Source organism: Hyperolius riggenbachi, chromosome 1 (assembly GCF_040937935.1).
Source record: "Hyperolius riggenbachi isolate aHypRig1 chromosome 1, aHypRig1.pri, whole genome shotgun sequence".
NCBI classification, from domain to species: Eukaryota; Metazoa; Chordata; class Amphibia; order Anura; family Hyperoliidae; genus Hyperolius; species Hyperolius riggenbachi.
This window is the reverse complement of record NC_090646.1, coordinates 637,394,363-637,410,697: the sequence shown is the minus strand read 5'-3', so window position 1 is coordinate 637,410,697 and position 16,335 is coordinate 637,394,363. Positions and strand designations below refer to the sequence as shown.

General features: G+C 45.9%; 1 protein-coding gene across 17 annotated transcripts in view; it reads left to right on the top strand.

Annotated features, from left to right (window-relative positions):
* The window catches only part of NEDD4L (NEDD4 like E3 ubiquitin protein ligase), a 491,133-nt gene that overhangs the window by 404,933 nt on the left and 69,865 nt on the right, over positions 1 to 16,335 (top strand). For 10 of the 17 annotated variants that reach the window (XM_068251284.1, XM_068251289.1, XM_068251274.1 and 7 more), the window contains 2 exons: positions 893 to 1,090; positions 1,212 to 1,241. The exons of 2 other annotated variants lie outside the window; for them this stretch is intronic. In XM_068251284.1, the coding sequence (XP_068107385.1) occupies positions 893 to 1,090; positions 1,212 to 1,241 (228 nt within the window). The remainder of the gene's footprint in view (positions 1 to 892; positions 1,091 to 1,211; positions 1,242 to 16,335) is intronic. 5 more of the 17 variants (XM_068251285.1, XM_068251286.1, XM_068251278.1 and 2 more) reach the window with 1 other exon arrangement.

The window sequence follows — 16,335 nt, the reverse complement described above, 5'->3', positions numbered from 1 at the left end:
CTCTACCTATCCCTAGCTCCCCATGAAACCTAGCACCAATCCCCAGCCAGTCTGGAAGCTCCAGCCTGAGCCCCCTCTAGCTCCAGTACATGCTCGACTGACCTAAATGCCCCTGGGGCCCTCAGGCTGAGGCTCTTGCACATTACCTTAATCTGACATTTGGCAAGCTTCATGTCAGTGCAGAAATTCATTACAAAAATGCAAACGGCATAGTACAGTAAAGCATGCTGAAGACGAAGACCTAAGCAATGAAAGGGTGAGGGGGGAGGGGGGGGCAAAATATAAGGTGTGTAAAATAAAATGGGAAAATCTGAGCATTTGTAAATGACACACTGCTCAGAACACACAGCTAGACTTCTGTAGACCCTTCCTTCACCACCACCAAAATGAGCATGGTATGGCGGGCATGACATGCGGGGCCCTCTTCATGTGCGGGGCCTGGGGCGATAGCCCCACTTGCCACCCTCAAAGGCCGCCTCTGATCAGAAGTACCCCGTGGGGTACGCGTACCACACGTTGAACCTAGGTTCTAACCTGCCTTTATCCCCCAAAAGGGTTTTTTTTTTGTTTTTTTTTTAGTTTTGTTTTTTTCCAAACTGGTTTGCTGAGTTGGCTCCTCCTCTCACCCGTCTCACAGCCTGAGCAAGCCAAAGAGCTAATTGCACAAGAAATAACATATTAGCGTTAAAGGTTGGCATGATGTGTAACCACTTAAGCTGCCGCTAATTAATACTTAGCAAACTTTAATAGTACGGATCAGCTACTTAGCTTTAGGCTTGTGTTTGTTTTTTGATGACTCTCTGTGGATGATCAGCCTGTGTTCTGCCTGACCGCCTCACAGTACTAATTGACATTAATGCTTGTTACGTCTGCATTGTGTTTGACTGTTTAGGGTGCTAAAGACTTCCCCGTGCGCCGAGCTGTGAAGGATACACTGTCCAACCCTCAGTCTCCTCAACCATCTCCTTATAACTCTCCTAAACCACAACACAAAGTGGTCCAGAGCTTCTTACCGCCAGGCTGGGAAATGAGAATAGCACCAAATGGCAGGCCATTCTTTATTGACCATAATACCAAAACTACCACTTGGGTAAGCAACCATGTGTTTTTATGAGCTCATTCCGAAAACTACTGACTTATTTTATGTATAAGATAAACCTACTTTTATGCATCTTCCACAAATGGACACATATGTATCTCCACTCTTAAAGCACACCGGATGCAAGGCAAAGCTACCGAAGGTAAGCACGGGTGTATGTTGGTGCTGGTCCATGTAGTTCTGTGCGTTGTCCGCTCCTCTCATCATCAACCCCGATTGCTTTGATCACTTTTTACAAATTTTACTTTTGGCCAAAGTCAATTTTTATTTTTTTTTTTATTTTTTTTTTACAGGAAGAGGTCCTGTTGTGATGTTCTCTCCTGTCACTCCATCATTTCCTACTCTTAAAGTGGCATAAAACACAGCATTTTTCCTTTGCTTTTTTTTTTTTTAGCAGAACAGCATTCAAAGGGTTAAAACACAGGACTTACTTTTTCAATAGAATGCTCCCTGCAGGGAGATCCTCATCCAAACTGGTGATAACATTATCTTGTGTTAACTTAAAGGATACCACAACTGACATGTGGCATAATGAGATAGACATGGGTATGTACAGTGCCAAGCACACAAATAACTATGCTGTGTTCCTTTTTTACTTCCTCTGCCTGAAAGAGGTAAATATCAGGTATGTAAGTGGCTGACTCAGTCCTGACTCAGACAGGAAGTGACTACAGTGTGACCCTCGCTGATAAGAAATTCCAACTATAAAACTCTTTCCTAGAAGAAAATGGCTTCTGAGAGCAAGAAAGAGATAAAAAAGGAGGAAATTCTTATCAGTGAGGGTCACACTGTAGTCACTTCCTGTCTGAGTCAGGACTGAGTCAGCCACTTACATACCTGATATTTACCTCTTTCAGGCAGAGAAAGAAAAAAAGGAACACAGCATAGTTATTTGTGTGCTTGGCACTGTACATACCCATGTCTATCTCATTATGCCACATGTCAGTTGTGGTATCCTTTAAGGTGCGTACACATGTCTGATTTGCCCGATTGTCATTCAAACCGGATGTTTGAACTACTTGTCATTCAAACAAATAGTCATTCAGACTCCTTGTACACACCGAGGACAAAATGTTTGAAAAGCTAACTACAGCTGATTTAAATGTCATTTGAATGGTCAATGGACTGGATGGAACAATGGACCAGATCAAAAGACTGATCAAATGATTTGTTGTTTGATTGTCTATTATGCTGGGCATACACGGGTCGATCCGGCGGCCGATTAGCCGCCGGATCGACTCCCGCCGCGTCCCCGCTCGTCCGCGCGTGCGCCCGGATTGATTACCGCTCGTCCCCGCCGTCGCTTCTGATCTTCCACTCGATTCGCCGCTATTGTCCGCCCGTGGGTATCGAGCGCGGATTCGATCCCCGCGGTGATCGGATACGTCGGATATTATCAATCGAGCCATCAGCGGCTCGATTGATAAGCCTGCGTCGAGCCGTGTATGCCCAGTGTCAAAGTAATAGTGTCAAAGTAATAGACTTTCAAACAACAAGTCATTTCTACACATGTACGGACTTAACTGTCATTTGGACGATTAATCCACGGATCCGCCAAGCGGATCAGTCAAAACTAACGATCATTCGCACACACGCCAAACTGTCATCCAAACGATCGGTTTGAACGACAAGTCGTTCAGAAATATCAGACGTGTGTACGTACCTTTTAATTGTAGCAGAGAGGAGTGTAAACCATCCCTGACTGTGTGCAGAAACTTCTTCTAATGTGTCCAGAACTGATGCACTGCTCAGAAATCATTACTGTGTACATTACAATATAAATACACCAGTTATAAATAAAATGCAATGGCAGCTTTCAGAGCAAATAAAACTGTACTTTGGGTACTTGTAATTTCTAATTGAATAATAATAATTAGGCAAAATAATAATAATTAGGCAAAAGCAAATATAACTGTATGGGATATAAAAAGTAGGAAAACACCTTTTTATTGAATATTATGTCAGTTTCATGCCGCTTTAAAGCGGAACTGTAAAGCGGTTTTACACACATAGTTTCACTTACCTGGGGCTTCCCCAAGCCCCCAGCAGCCGTCCTGTCCCGCGCCGGACCTGCCCGAGCCGCCGTTCTCCCGCCGCCGTGCTGTAGACTTCTAAGTCGACACCAGCGCAGCCCTGCCAAGCGTATCTTTTCATCGCGTTCCCCTCTGCAATAGCAGGGGACATGAAGAACGGATACGCGTGGCCAGAGCCACGCAGGTGCAGTGGCCCGGCGGCGAGACCGAAAGCAGCTGGCGGCGGGAGAACAGCGGCTTGGGCAGGACCGCCGCGGGACAGGACGGCTGCTGGGGGCTTGGGGAAGCCCCAGGTAAGTAAAACAATGCGTTTAAAAACTCTTTACAGTTCTACTTTAAGAGCAGTTAATCGAGCAGGCAAGAGTAGGAAATGGGAGGGTGATTGGAGGGAACATCACAGCAAGCCCGCCTCTTCCTGTCAAAAACTACTTTAGCCAAAAGTCATATTTTTCAAAGAGTAAACACGGGGGCCGGGAAGAATGAGCAGCGGAACAGACAACACAGATGTGTGGATCCAGCAGGAACATACGTCTGTGCTTACCTTGGATAGCTTTACCTCGGGTCAGGTGTCCAATTGATCATACTAGTGTCAGAGTACTTTAAAATTACTTCTGTCATATGTTTGAGGTTTCTAATCCTGTCAGGTTAAAAAGCTTAGAGGCTGTTTTATTTGGCTTATAAAACAGCTGAAAACACTGGAGAACATTAGTTATCCAATTACTTCTTCTCTCACAGCCTAGGTCAGATGAGAAAATAACCGGTTTGCTGAGATGTTAGTGAATTAACAGCGGTCATGGTTTCATGTTTACAAAAGGATCATGAACTTATCTTTAAAGGACAACTGAAGTGGGAAGAATATGAAGGCTGCCATGTTTATTTCCTTCTATACAATACCAGTTGCCTGGGAGCCCTGCAGATCTATTTGGCTGCAGTGGTGTCTGAATAACACCAAAACAAGCATGCAGCTAATCTTGTCAGATCTGACAATGTCAAACACCTGATCTGATGCATGCTTGTTCAGGGGCTGTGGCTGAAGGTATTAGGAGGCAGAAGATCAGGAGGATATTCGGGCAACTGGTATAGCTTAAAAGGAAATAAATATGGCAGCCTTCATAACCCTCTTGCTACAGGTGCCCTTTAAAAGACTGCTCCAGCGAAAAAAGTAAGCAGGTAAAATCTGGCAGAACCAACAGGTTTTGGAGTAGTCTATCTCCTCATGGGGGATTCTCAGGGTTTTCTTTGTTTTCTAAAGCATTACCTGAATGGCAGTCTGTCAAAACAGTAAGATAGCAGCCAGCCCCCCCCCCCCCCCCCTACTCACTTGCACTTTATTTTGGCAGTTAGACTTAGCAACTGCTTTTCAGGAAATACTTTCAAAATCAATGAAAATCTTGAGAATCTCCCATGAAGAAATGGAGTAGTCCAAAACCTGTCCTTCTTGTCAGATTTTAGCTGCTTCCTTTTTTCACAGGCGTGGGCCTTTAAATCCTGGACAGCCTTATTTTATGAAATTGTTATTTAGGCTGTTGCACATGACCGTTAGATTGAGTTTCACTAGTGTTCTCCAGTGTTAATTACATATTTTATTAAAGTATTTATATATCTCCGACATATTACGCAGCGCTGTACAGAGTATATTGTCCTGTCACTAACTGTCCCTCAACGGGGCTCACAGTCTAGTCCCTACCACAGTCATATGTCTGTGTGTATCATGTAGTGTTTGTATTGTAGTCTAGGGCCAATTTAGGGGGAAGCCAATTAATTTATCTGTAAGTTTTTGGGATGTGGGAGGAAACTGAAGTGCCCGGAGGAAACCCACGCAGGCACAGGGAGAGCATACAAACTCCTTGCAGGTGTTGACTTGGCTGGGATTCGAACCGGGGACCCAGCGCTGCAAGGCGAGAGCGCCAACCACTACGCCACCGTGCTGCCCACAGTCTTAATAAACAAAACAAAAAGTTGCTTTGATAGACAGGACAGATACATTTTGTATTGTGCTTTTCTCCTGATGGACTCAAAGCATCAGAGCTGTATTTACTAGGGCATGCTCAGTAGGCAATAGCAGCGTAAAGGAGTCTGGACCAAGAACTCCTTACTGAACAGCTGCTGGCTTACTGAACAGGAAGAGCCGAGATGGACACCCCTCATTTCCACCAATGCACCGATTAAAGCTTTGCAGCACTTCAGTTCCATACCTGTCTGACATCAGTGAAGCTTGCTGCACAGAGGTATGGAACTTTATCCCAGTCCACCCAATACATTGTGCTCCAACAAGATTTTTATTGCGTTTTATCCATTCCTGCCCAGTGTTCATGCACTATCAGTGTTCATAGTAAAGACACAAAGTGCCATTTATGGCCCAGGGACAGGTGCTGACCAGGTGCTGATGTATCTGCTACCAAAATAATCTGGCTCGAGTCTTTCAATACCTGCACTTACCTCCACTTCCACTAGGTGGAGTCCTACTTTTCTGATTCCCCATTTAGACAGCATTGTTTTTGTAAATCTGTGTAGGCAGAAGTTGCAGAGCTTGTCGCGCTTGAAGTGTAGATAAAGCTCCTTGATTAGCAGATGGCAAATTGCTTTTGATTCAACCTGGTCAGGAACATAGACGTTGGCTACTTCCTGCAACACAGACTATTAATACTATGGGCTGCAATCTTGTTAAAGCGGATCAGAGATAAAAAACTAACCATAACAAGTAGCTTGTCTATATATCAAATCTAAAGTTTAGATAGCAAATCTAAAGATATCTAAAGTTTACACAGCTAATCTCGCTGCAAACCGCTTCAACGGAATATGATTATTTCTTCCTGTGATACAATGACAGCAGCCATGTTGTTTGTAAACATCACACAGGCAATGCTGATAGCATCTCCAGCTCTCTGCCTGTGACAAATTTACTTTGCTCTCCTCCCCCACTGCCCCTGAAATCTCTGGCTAGTAACCTCCTCCTGCCCAGACTGATCTCCCATAAGCCTTTGCTACAGTGCCAAGGCTCTCTGAAAAAGCTGTGGGCGAGGCTTGTTTAGTTTATAGGGAATTAAAGTATTAAAAAAAACAAAAAAAGTGTTTTGGTTGAGGAATGCCCTATAAACTATATGAAAGTAACACTTATGCAATCAGTAAAAGTTTATCTCGGATCCACTTTAAGGTACTCCTACACCACTTGACAGGGCAGCCTTATCGACCTGATTAGATAATGTTATCTATTCAGTGCCGAACAAGGCCACCTAATTGATCTTTCGATCGATTTCTGTCTGGAGTGGGTCGAAAAGATTTATAGGACATGCAGGAAAATGTTGGCACAAGCGCTGGATCAGGTGTGTGGTGGTAATAGTGTTCGATACCATGGTGACTGGACCTCCGGCCGGTGTCCCCCAGGTGACAAAATGTCCCCCCAGGTGCCTGTGTGCAGTGTCCACCGGCGTGACCCCTGGCCACCTCATGTCAGTTGTCACTGTGGGTGTCTGTGCCACATGGCATCAGGCACATGTGTGATGTTACTACGCGTGCCTGGTGTCACATGGTACAGGTGCTTGGGGTGGCACCAAACACCAGAGAAGGCTAAAAGGGCCCATACAATTACTCGATTTCCCGCCGATAGACAGCAGATTCAATCACTGTGATCGAATCTGCTGTGAAATCGATACGCAAACGTTGACCGTTCAACCGACTTCCATCCGAAATCAATCGATCCCGTCGATCTGTCCGTGCAGAAGATTTCGCTCGATCGTCGGCGGGTCGGGAGTGCGTCGATAGCGGCGTTTGAATGTCCGACGACCGACGCAAGTGACCATACATTACCTGATCTGGCCGGCGCGAGTCCCTGCTTTCCCATGGTCCCTTCTCCGCTCTGGGCTCCAGCTTCACTTACTTCCTGTCGGGGGAAGTTTAAACAGTAGAGCGCCCTCTACTGTTTAAACTTCCGCCGACAGGAAGTAAAGTAAAGTGAAGCTGGAGCCCAGAGCGGAGAAGAGACAGCGGGGACTCGCGCCGGGCGGATCAGGTGTTGTATGCTGGGGGAGGCGGCAGCTCCACAGATTGTGAATCGATTTCATAGTGAAATCGATTCAAAATTTGTTTGCAGTGCAGGCAGCCAATAGATCCCTCTGTAATCGAATCTGATCAAAGAGGGATCTATCTGCTGGTCGATCTGGTGGCAATCGACCAGTGTATGGCTGCCTTTAGAGTTGCACCAGCTTGCAGGTGTGACTTTACTGAGCATGGGCAGCTGGAAGGGGGGGCACTTTGGGGTTGGCCAGGAAGGTGGCGGAGGCAGCAACGCTGGGCTGTGGACTGATTTCTGATAGATTTTATGCTGAAATCTATCAGAAATTGGCCTGTGGTGTGTGGGCAGGCAACAAATCCCTCTTTGATCAGATTTGATAAGAGCGAGCGGTCTGTTTCATGGTTGATCTGCCCATACATCGAGTAATGTATGGCTTCCTAAGGGGCTGTCTGTGCCCACCCTGCTGCAGTCTGAACAGCAAGATGATGCAACCCAAGCAGCATCAGTAGCCCCTCCCACAGTGCTTTACAGATGACACACATTCAGCAGCTGGTGATCACGCAATAACAAACTAAACAGAATGCTTAGCTGGAGAATTTTCATTTCACAGCATTTGAGCGCTTTGAACTACGAACGTATTTAATGGTATTCTGAGATCTGTGCCTAGCGATGGCCTTTAATCGGGTACACACGGTTTTGTGTTTTGCTTCTGCTGGGAGGCAACTAAAAAGCAAATGTTTGGATTCTGAATTGGCTGTAACAGAACAGCGCTGCCTTGCTTTGATTGTCGTTTTTATATTTTTTTTTCTTCTTCCAAGGCTTGCACTGCTGTTTGATGAATGTACAATGTCCCGTTCTGCTGCTTTTCAAATGTTCTTTTCTTTTTTAATCTTGAACGGCTGTCAGTGAAAGTACCCTGTAAACTCATTCCAAGCAAGCATTCTGTTCATTCAAATGCTTCTAATCCTTTTTTACCTTTATCTCAGCTGGCATGAGCTTTGCCACTTCTCTGTTGTCACCTAGCAGCTCTGTCACACTATTACAATAGAGAGACCTATGTGACACCAGGGAAAAAAGCAGCCTAAACATAGCCGATGAAACCAAGCTGCTGTTTAACTTAAAGTGAACCAGAGACGAAGCACCCTCATGTATTTTACCATATATATCAATGGGGACATTAGAGAAAACACCTACCCTGCTCTTTCATTTTTAACTGTTAAGCCTGCTTCTTATTAGCCATTATAAAATCCCCGACTGAGCATTCAGTCTGGCTTTGCTCAGGAATTTTTATAGCAGAGTCTGTATTCTCTGATGTCTTCAAGCCCAAGCCTGCCCCCTTGTGGCTCTGCTCAGGAATCATTATAGCTGAGTCATTATAGCAAAGCCAGACTGAATGCTCAGTCGGGGATTTTATCAGGGCCAATTAGAAGCAAGCTGAACAGTTAAAAATGAAACCGAGAGCAGGGTAGGTGTTTTCTCTAATGTTCCCACTGATATATATGGTAAAATACATGAGGGTGCTTCGTCTCTGGTTCACTTTAAAGAGGAACTCCAGTGAAAATAATGTAATAAAAAAGTGCTTCATTTTTACAATAATTATGTATAAATGATTTAGTCAGTGTTCGCCCATTGTAAAAGATTTCCTCTCCCTGATTTACATTCTGACATTTATCACATGATGACATTTTTACTGCTGGCAGGTGATGTCAGTGGAAGGAGATGCTGCTTGCTTTTTTGCCAGTTGGAAGCATCTGTAAACAGTTATTTCCCACAATGCAACGAGGATCACAGACCGGAAACTGCCAGGACCATGGTCCTCACAGTTTCCTGTGGGGGAGGGGTTTCACCACCATATCAGCCATACAGAGTCCCCTGATGATCAGTTTGAGAAAAGGAAAATATTTCTCATGTAAAAAGGGGGTATTAGCTACTGATTGGGATGAAGTTCAATTCTTGGTTACAGTTTCTCTTTAAAGTGGACCTGATCTCTTGCACTGGACAGAAGGAAAACATATAGAAATGCAACCTGTATATATTTAGAGAGTTTGTCTGTCTAATTGCCCTTCATCTGTGACTAATTACAACTGTAATTTGATCTCTGAGCTGTCAGCTGGCTGCCTCAGCAGAGCAGTTGATATGTAAACGCAGGATGTTAACCCTGTCTGCTTCCATGAAAGCAGGAAGTAGACACACTGCATATGGTACTATTCCGTTACCGGGCTTAACCACTAGGTGGCGTTAATTACCATTCCCCCTTCAGGCCGCCATGGATAGTTGGGAAAGATGTAACTCTGCTGGAGTTTTATCGCCACCTAGTGGTTGTGCCCGGCTAACGGAAAAGAACCCTACATATTTATTGCAGGATTTGTATCAGGTGTAACAAAATGTTTAAATTTTTTTTAAAAGGTTGTTATGCTGTTGCTTATCTTTTAGGGCAGAGAGGAAGTTGTGAGTTCAGGTCTGCTTTATCAAACGAATAAAAATCCAGCAGGGTGGATTAGTATTTCCCAACTGCTAAAATCAGTGTTGCCAAGTATATTGCGTTATACCTTAGCACCTCATTTTAAAAGCATTTTAACCACATTTAAAGCACACCTGACCCAGAGACAAAGCTAATTAAGTAGGTGCAGATGTGTGTTCATTCTGGGTCCACATCCCTCTCTGCGGTATCTGTTCCTCTCCTAATTTCCCCTGGTCCTCCTACTCCCTCCTTAAATATTTCATTTTGGTTATTTATCAGACAGGAAGAGGCAGGCTTGCAGTGATGTTCCCTACTAGTCCCTTCTCTTTTCTGCCCCAGTCACTCCCCTTAAAGGGACTCCGAGCAGTGCAGTAACTATGGAAAGATGCATATCATTTTAAAGCTCTCTTTCTCCTCTTTCCAATAATATATAAACCGCCGCCCTACGCCTTTTAGTTTTCGCTATTTTCAATCGCGAAAATGGAGAAAACTAAAAGGCGTAGGGTGGTGGTTTATATATTATTGGAAAGAGGAGAAAGAGGGCTTTAAAATGATATGCATCTTTCCATAGTTACTGCACTGCTCGGAGTCCCTTTAAGAGGAGGGTGATGGGAGGAGGGAACATTTCTGCAAGCCTGTTTCTTACTGTTTGAAAATGTGAAATTTTTCAAGGCGAGACATGGAACTACAGGAGAAGAGAGGCATTGCACCCACAGAAATAGAAATACAAGAAATAAAAATAGAAAAACAAATATTAGAAAGTACAACAACACTATTTAGCTAAACTAGGCTACCGGCGGTGAGAGGAGCTGCGGCGAGGGCACAGGACAGCTGGCAGGGGCTGGAGGAAACCCCCAGGTAAGTGTTGTGTTTTTTTAATTTCGCACAGTTCAGATGCGTCCTTTTAAAAATACAAACACAAAAGCACTAAAACACAAATCATTTGCATTTCTGGAGTACGTTTTCTTAAGAGCATAACATGCCCTTTGAACCACCAGGAACAGGAAAATACTCAAAATCATTTTGACAGTACTTTCATTTACTTTATGGTACTTTTCTCAATTACCAAGTGCTGAAAACTTATTTTAAAAAAAAAAATAAGTTGAAAAATTATCTCCTAGGAGACAACTCAGGAGATAAAGTTAATATGCAAATGGGATCAAGAGCCACCTTGTAGTTAGATGGGGGAGAGGCCACCTTACCTAAGAAGGTAATGGGGTGAAAATTATGTGGGAAAATGACTATTAAATATGCATGGTGGTTGTTTTAACGATTATTATTATTTAGTATTTATATAGTGTCGCCATCTTCTGCAGCGCTTTAGAGTATATATAGTCCTGTGTATCTGCCTGTTCAGTAAGCCAGCACCTATTCAGTAGGAGACCTTAGGCAAGTCTCCCTAACACTGCTACTGCCTATAGAGCGTGCCCTAGTGGCTGCAGCTCTGGCGCTTTGAGTCCACCAGGAGAAAAGCGTGATATAAATGTTCTTTGTCTTGTCTATTATTTTACTTTTTAGATGTCGTCATTTTTAAGTCTGCAGTCTGATGGCAGTGTACCTCCATTTGATGATTGCCATGTGGCAATTGCCAGCCACGTCCTTCCTCCAGCCCCTCCCTCTTGAATATGCTTATTAGCTGTTGGCTGTGGGAGTGTACGCCTACACAAGTATTTGTCTCTGTGACACCATGGTGACACTGTGTGATTCTGAGCATTCTTATCTTTTTATAATAAAAAAAATACCGGCTATGGGGGGGTATGTGAATACCACTGTGAGCTGTCCAGAAAATGCTACAGGAGTTGTTTCCCCCAGGAACACCTCTCCATTTCCTTTGAGGGCCCGTTTCCTCTGCTGCGGAAACCGGGCCGAATTCTGAGAGTTTCCCCGCAGGCGAACCGTGCGGGGAAACTCTGCCATAGGAAACTATGGCGCTGCCGGCCGAATCGCTTACCTTAGCAATTCGGCCGACATTGCCGTCAGTTTCCGTGCGGTAGGCTGCGAATTCCATAGCCGTGCATGACACGGCTTCCGGGATTTCGTCAGCGTTCCCAGCGTTCCCAGGAAGTGCCACTGCGTGTCTTGCAGCCGCACGCGGCACTTGTGGAAACTGGCCCTCCGGGATCTCCTGCAGAGACAGAGAGGCTTACCAGCTCCTAGCATGACTAGCACTGCACCTGGTACCGTGCATCTGCTGCATGTGACAGGGAGGGGCTAAATGCACAAAGGAAAACACGTCTTTATTAAAAAAACAAAACTTCAATACACCTATAATTATAATTATCAGTAAGGGAGCAATGGGAGTATAGAGTACTTCCATTTTAAAGGACACCTCTGAGGAATAAAAAAAAAGAGATCTACTTACCTGGGGCTTCCTCCAGCCCCTGGCAGGCGATATGTCCCTTTCCGCAGCTCTGGTTACCTGGGGTCCCCTCTGTAGCAGATGCCGACTTCAGCAGGTTGGCATCTACTGTGCCTGCGGAAGCCCCGCTTGTGAGCATGCTCACATGGTCTGGTGCGTTCTGCGCAGGTGCAGAAGTACGGCTCAGAACACTCCAGACCACGTGAGCGCAATCACGAGCTGCGCAGTAGATGCCAACCTGCCAAGGGACCCTGGACCACAGGAGCTACGGCAAGGGACAGATTGTCTGCCAGTAGCTGGAGGAAGCCCCAGATAAGTAGATCTTGTTTTTCTTTTTTAATTATTTCTCGGACTTGTCCTTTAAGGTTAAAGAGAGCCCTGTTAGATGCAGTTGGGAGCACTGTTCATTGTGGTAATGTTGCAAATGACTGTAGTAAGCATTATGGTAGCCATGTACATAATATTGTAAATGGCCACCACCAATCTCTGCTGCTCTTTAGTAGGGATAATCAATCCGATGCAAATAATTCTGAGTTGGTGCGGGATTATGTAAATTTTGTATGCAAATCTATGCGGCTTGAAAATTGATCAATCAAGTACCACAAAGGTTTAAATTGATTGGTCTATTTATAAGCCGTCTACATTTGCACCCAGAATTTTCATAATCCTGCATCAACTCGGAATTATTTGCTTCGTCCCTGTTTACGAGTCCCTTTTTGGGTGTACAGCGTTCAAATTCTTTTCACTCACATAGGACATACCTGACAATGTGAAAGAAGCTGTTCGGAAAGAATTCAATTTAGCTACCTTGGAGGAGGTTGATTCTCTAAAAATCGAGATTTATACTGGGATGATTCGAGTAAGTAGAGTCCTCCCGTATAGCATTGATGAGTTGGTGTTTCTTGGATGGGTAACACGGGGCACTGACTTTCTGGAATGGTTGAATGGTGGGGCTGTCAGACACTGCGTGATGTGTGGGGGCTGCAAAATTGGCACAAACTCTGTGTGATGGTGGAGGACTGGTCTCTGTATCACGGTGGGTGAAGGAGTGGTGCTGGTGGACATTGGCGCTAAGACTCGGCTCACTCTACAACATGTGAAAGCAAGAAAGCCAGAGCAGACCGTACATCAGATGTATGGGGCTTCCCCAAGCTATCTGCTTACTACAAGACGTTCATTGTTGACCCGAGGAAGTGGGATCAGCCCGCAAAATGCGTCACCTGTAGCATTTTCTTTTGTTCTTACCTCTACAGCATATACTGTATGTCAAACTCCAGCCCGCGGGCCCTCAGAGCTGTTAAATTTGGCCTTCAAGTGGTTTCCCCACTTTGCATTATGTTTGGCCCACTCTGGGCCACCAGGGAAGCTATATTGGAGGTGAAGCCCTAGAACACCAGGGAAGCCATATAGGGGAGGTAAAGGGAAAACACTAAACACTAGGGAACTGTATAGGGGAGGGTGGGGTCCTCTAGACACCAGGAAACTGCATAGAGGTAGGAGGGGGGGCCATTAGGCACCTGGGAACTTTCTAATGGAGGATAGTGAACACTAGACATTGAGGTTTTCCTGTGACTTGGTCCCAGTGTACAATTTCGCCCCCACTTTGTATTTGAGTTTGACACTCCTGCTCTACAGGGTATAGTGTCAATGGTAACTAGTTTATTTTATCTCTAGGATCACATTTTTATTTCCTAGAAAGCAACCAACTGAATAGTAGGATCACCTGTGTATTGTATGGAGGAACGGAGGACTTATTTTCTCCACAGGCACATCACCATTATTGCTGGTGATGCAACTCAGATTTGTGGATGTCAGTGTGTACCAGGGATTGTCCTATTTATCTAACATACTACACTATATAGGGCCCTAGTGTCTCTTCCTCAACCCCCCCGGACCACGTGTGACCTCCGGAACACCTACATGCACCAGTGGCGTTGACACGTCATCTGGAGCGGATTCCTTCCATAGAATATAGTCTATGGAAGACACATTTGCACCAGGATAGTATCGTGCTGGTCAGTACTTTGCCTTCCAATCGCATCCCATTTACTGGAATGGACCTGCTGGTGAAGGAAAGAGGCAAACAGATCCTTTAACATTAGATCCGTTATCTCCGATCTGTCCAAAACAGTTTTTCTAACGTTCCATTTTGCGTTGTAGTGTGAACAGAGCCTGTGTAAGGAGGATTTGTTAGGCTTAGGTAAGAACGCTGTGTAATTAGTGAGGAAGCGGTTAGATATTATTTCTGTGTAATGAGTGAGGCCTGGGCGTTTACTGTATGCAATAGGTGAGGGCTGGACACCAGGTTCTAGCTCTGTGTAATGGGTGAGGGCCAGGCAATGGTCATCAGCTCTGTGTAATGGGTGATGGCTGGACACCAGGCACTTCCTCTGTGTAATTGGGGAGGGCTGGGGGAATGACTATATGATAGGTGAAGGCTGAATGCCGGGCACTAGCTCTTTGTAATGGGGAGAGCAGGACATCAGGCACTAACTCTGTGTAATAGGTGAGGAGCTGGACAATGAGCATCCACTCTTTGTAATGGGTGAGAGGCTGGGCACCATGCACTGCCACTGTGTAATTGTAAAGGGCTTTACACTGGGCACCTGTTCTTTGCAGTGGGCGAGGAGTTTGGCACTGGGCCCTAATTCTGTGTTATGAGTAAACCGCAGTAATGTTGTGTAGTTGGCAAATAACTGAACACTGAGCACCAACTCTGTAATGGGTGAAAGGCTTGACACTGGGCACCAACTCTACTCTGTAATGATGAAGGGCAGGGCACACCCTCTATAATGGGTGAAGGCTGGACCCCAACTCTGTAATAGGTAATGGGATGGACACTGAGCACCATCTCTGTAATAAGTGAAGTGCTGGACACTGGGCACCATCTCTGTAATGGTGAAGGGCTGGGCACTGGGCACCAACTCTGTAATAGGTGATGGGCTGGGCATCAACTCTGTAATAGGTGATGGGATGGACATTGAGCACCATCTCTGTAATGGTGAAGGGCTGGGCACTGGGCTCCAACTCTGTAATAGGTGATGGGCTGGGCATCAACTCTGTAATAGGTGATGGGATGGACATTGAGCGCCATCTCTGTAATGGGTGAAGAGCTGGACACTGGGCACCATCTCTGTAATGGTGAAGGGCTGGACACTGAGCACCATCTCTGTAATAGGTGATGGGATGGACACTGGGCACCAACTCTGTAATGGGTGATGGGATGGACACTGAGCACCATCTCTGTAATGGGTGAAGGGCTGAGCACTGGGCACCATCTCTGTAATGGGTGACGGGCTGGACACTGGGCTCAACTCTGTAATGGGTGACGTGCTGGACACTGGGCACCATCTCTGTAATGGGTGATGGACTGGGCACCATCTCTGTAATGGGTGACGTGCTGGACACTGGGCACCAACTCTGTAATGGGTGACGTGCTGGACACTGGGCATCAACTCTGTAATGGGTGACGTGCTGGACACTGGGCATCAACTCTGTAATGGGTGACGTGCTGGACACTGGGCACCATCTCTGTAATGGGTGAAGGGCTGGACACTGGGCACCATCTCTGTAATGGGTGAAGGGCTGGGCACTGAGCACCAACTCTGTAATAGGTGATGGGATGGACACTGAGCACCAACTCTGTAATGAGTGATGGGCTGGGCACCAACTCTGTAATAGGTGATGGGATGGACACTGAGCACCATCTCTGTAATGGGTGAAGGGCTGAGCACTGGGCACCATCTCTGTAATGGGTGAAGGGCTGAGCACTGGGCACCATCTCTGTAATGGGTGAAGGGCTGAGCACTGGGCACCATCTCTGTAATGGGTGACGGGCTGGACACTGGGCTTAACTCTGTAATGGGTGACGTGCTGGACACTGGGCACCATCTCTGTAATGGGTGAAGGGCTGGACACTGGGCACCAACTCTGTAATGGGTGACCTGCTGGACACTGGGCATCAACTCTGTAATGGGTGACGTGCTGGACACTGGGCACCATCTCTGTAATGGGTGAAGGGCTGGACACTGGGCACCAACTCTGCAATGGGTGATGGGATGGGCACCAACTCTGTAATGGGTGAAGGGCTGGGCACCATCTCTGTAATGGGTGATGGGCTGGGCACCATCTCTGTAATGGGTGATGGGCTGGGCACCATCTCTGTAATGGGTGATGGGCTGGGCACCATCTCTGTAATGGGTGAAGGGCTGGGCACCAACTCTGTAATGTGTGACGTGCTGGACACTGGGCACCAACTCTGTAATGGGTGGTGGGCTGGGCACCAACTCTGTAATGGGTGAAGTGTTGGATACTGGGCATCAACTCTGTAATGGGTGAAGTGCTGGACACTGGGCACCATCTCTGTAATGG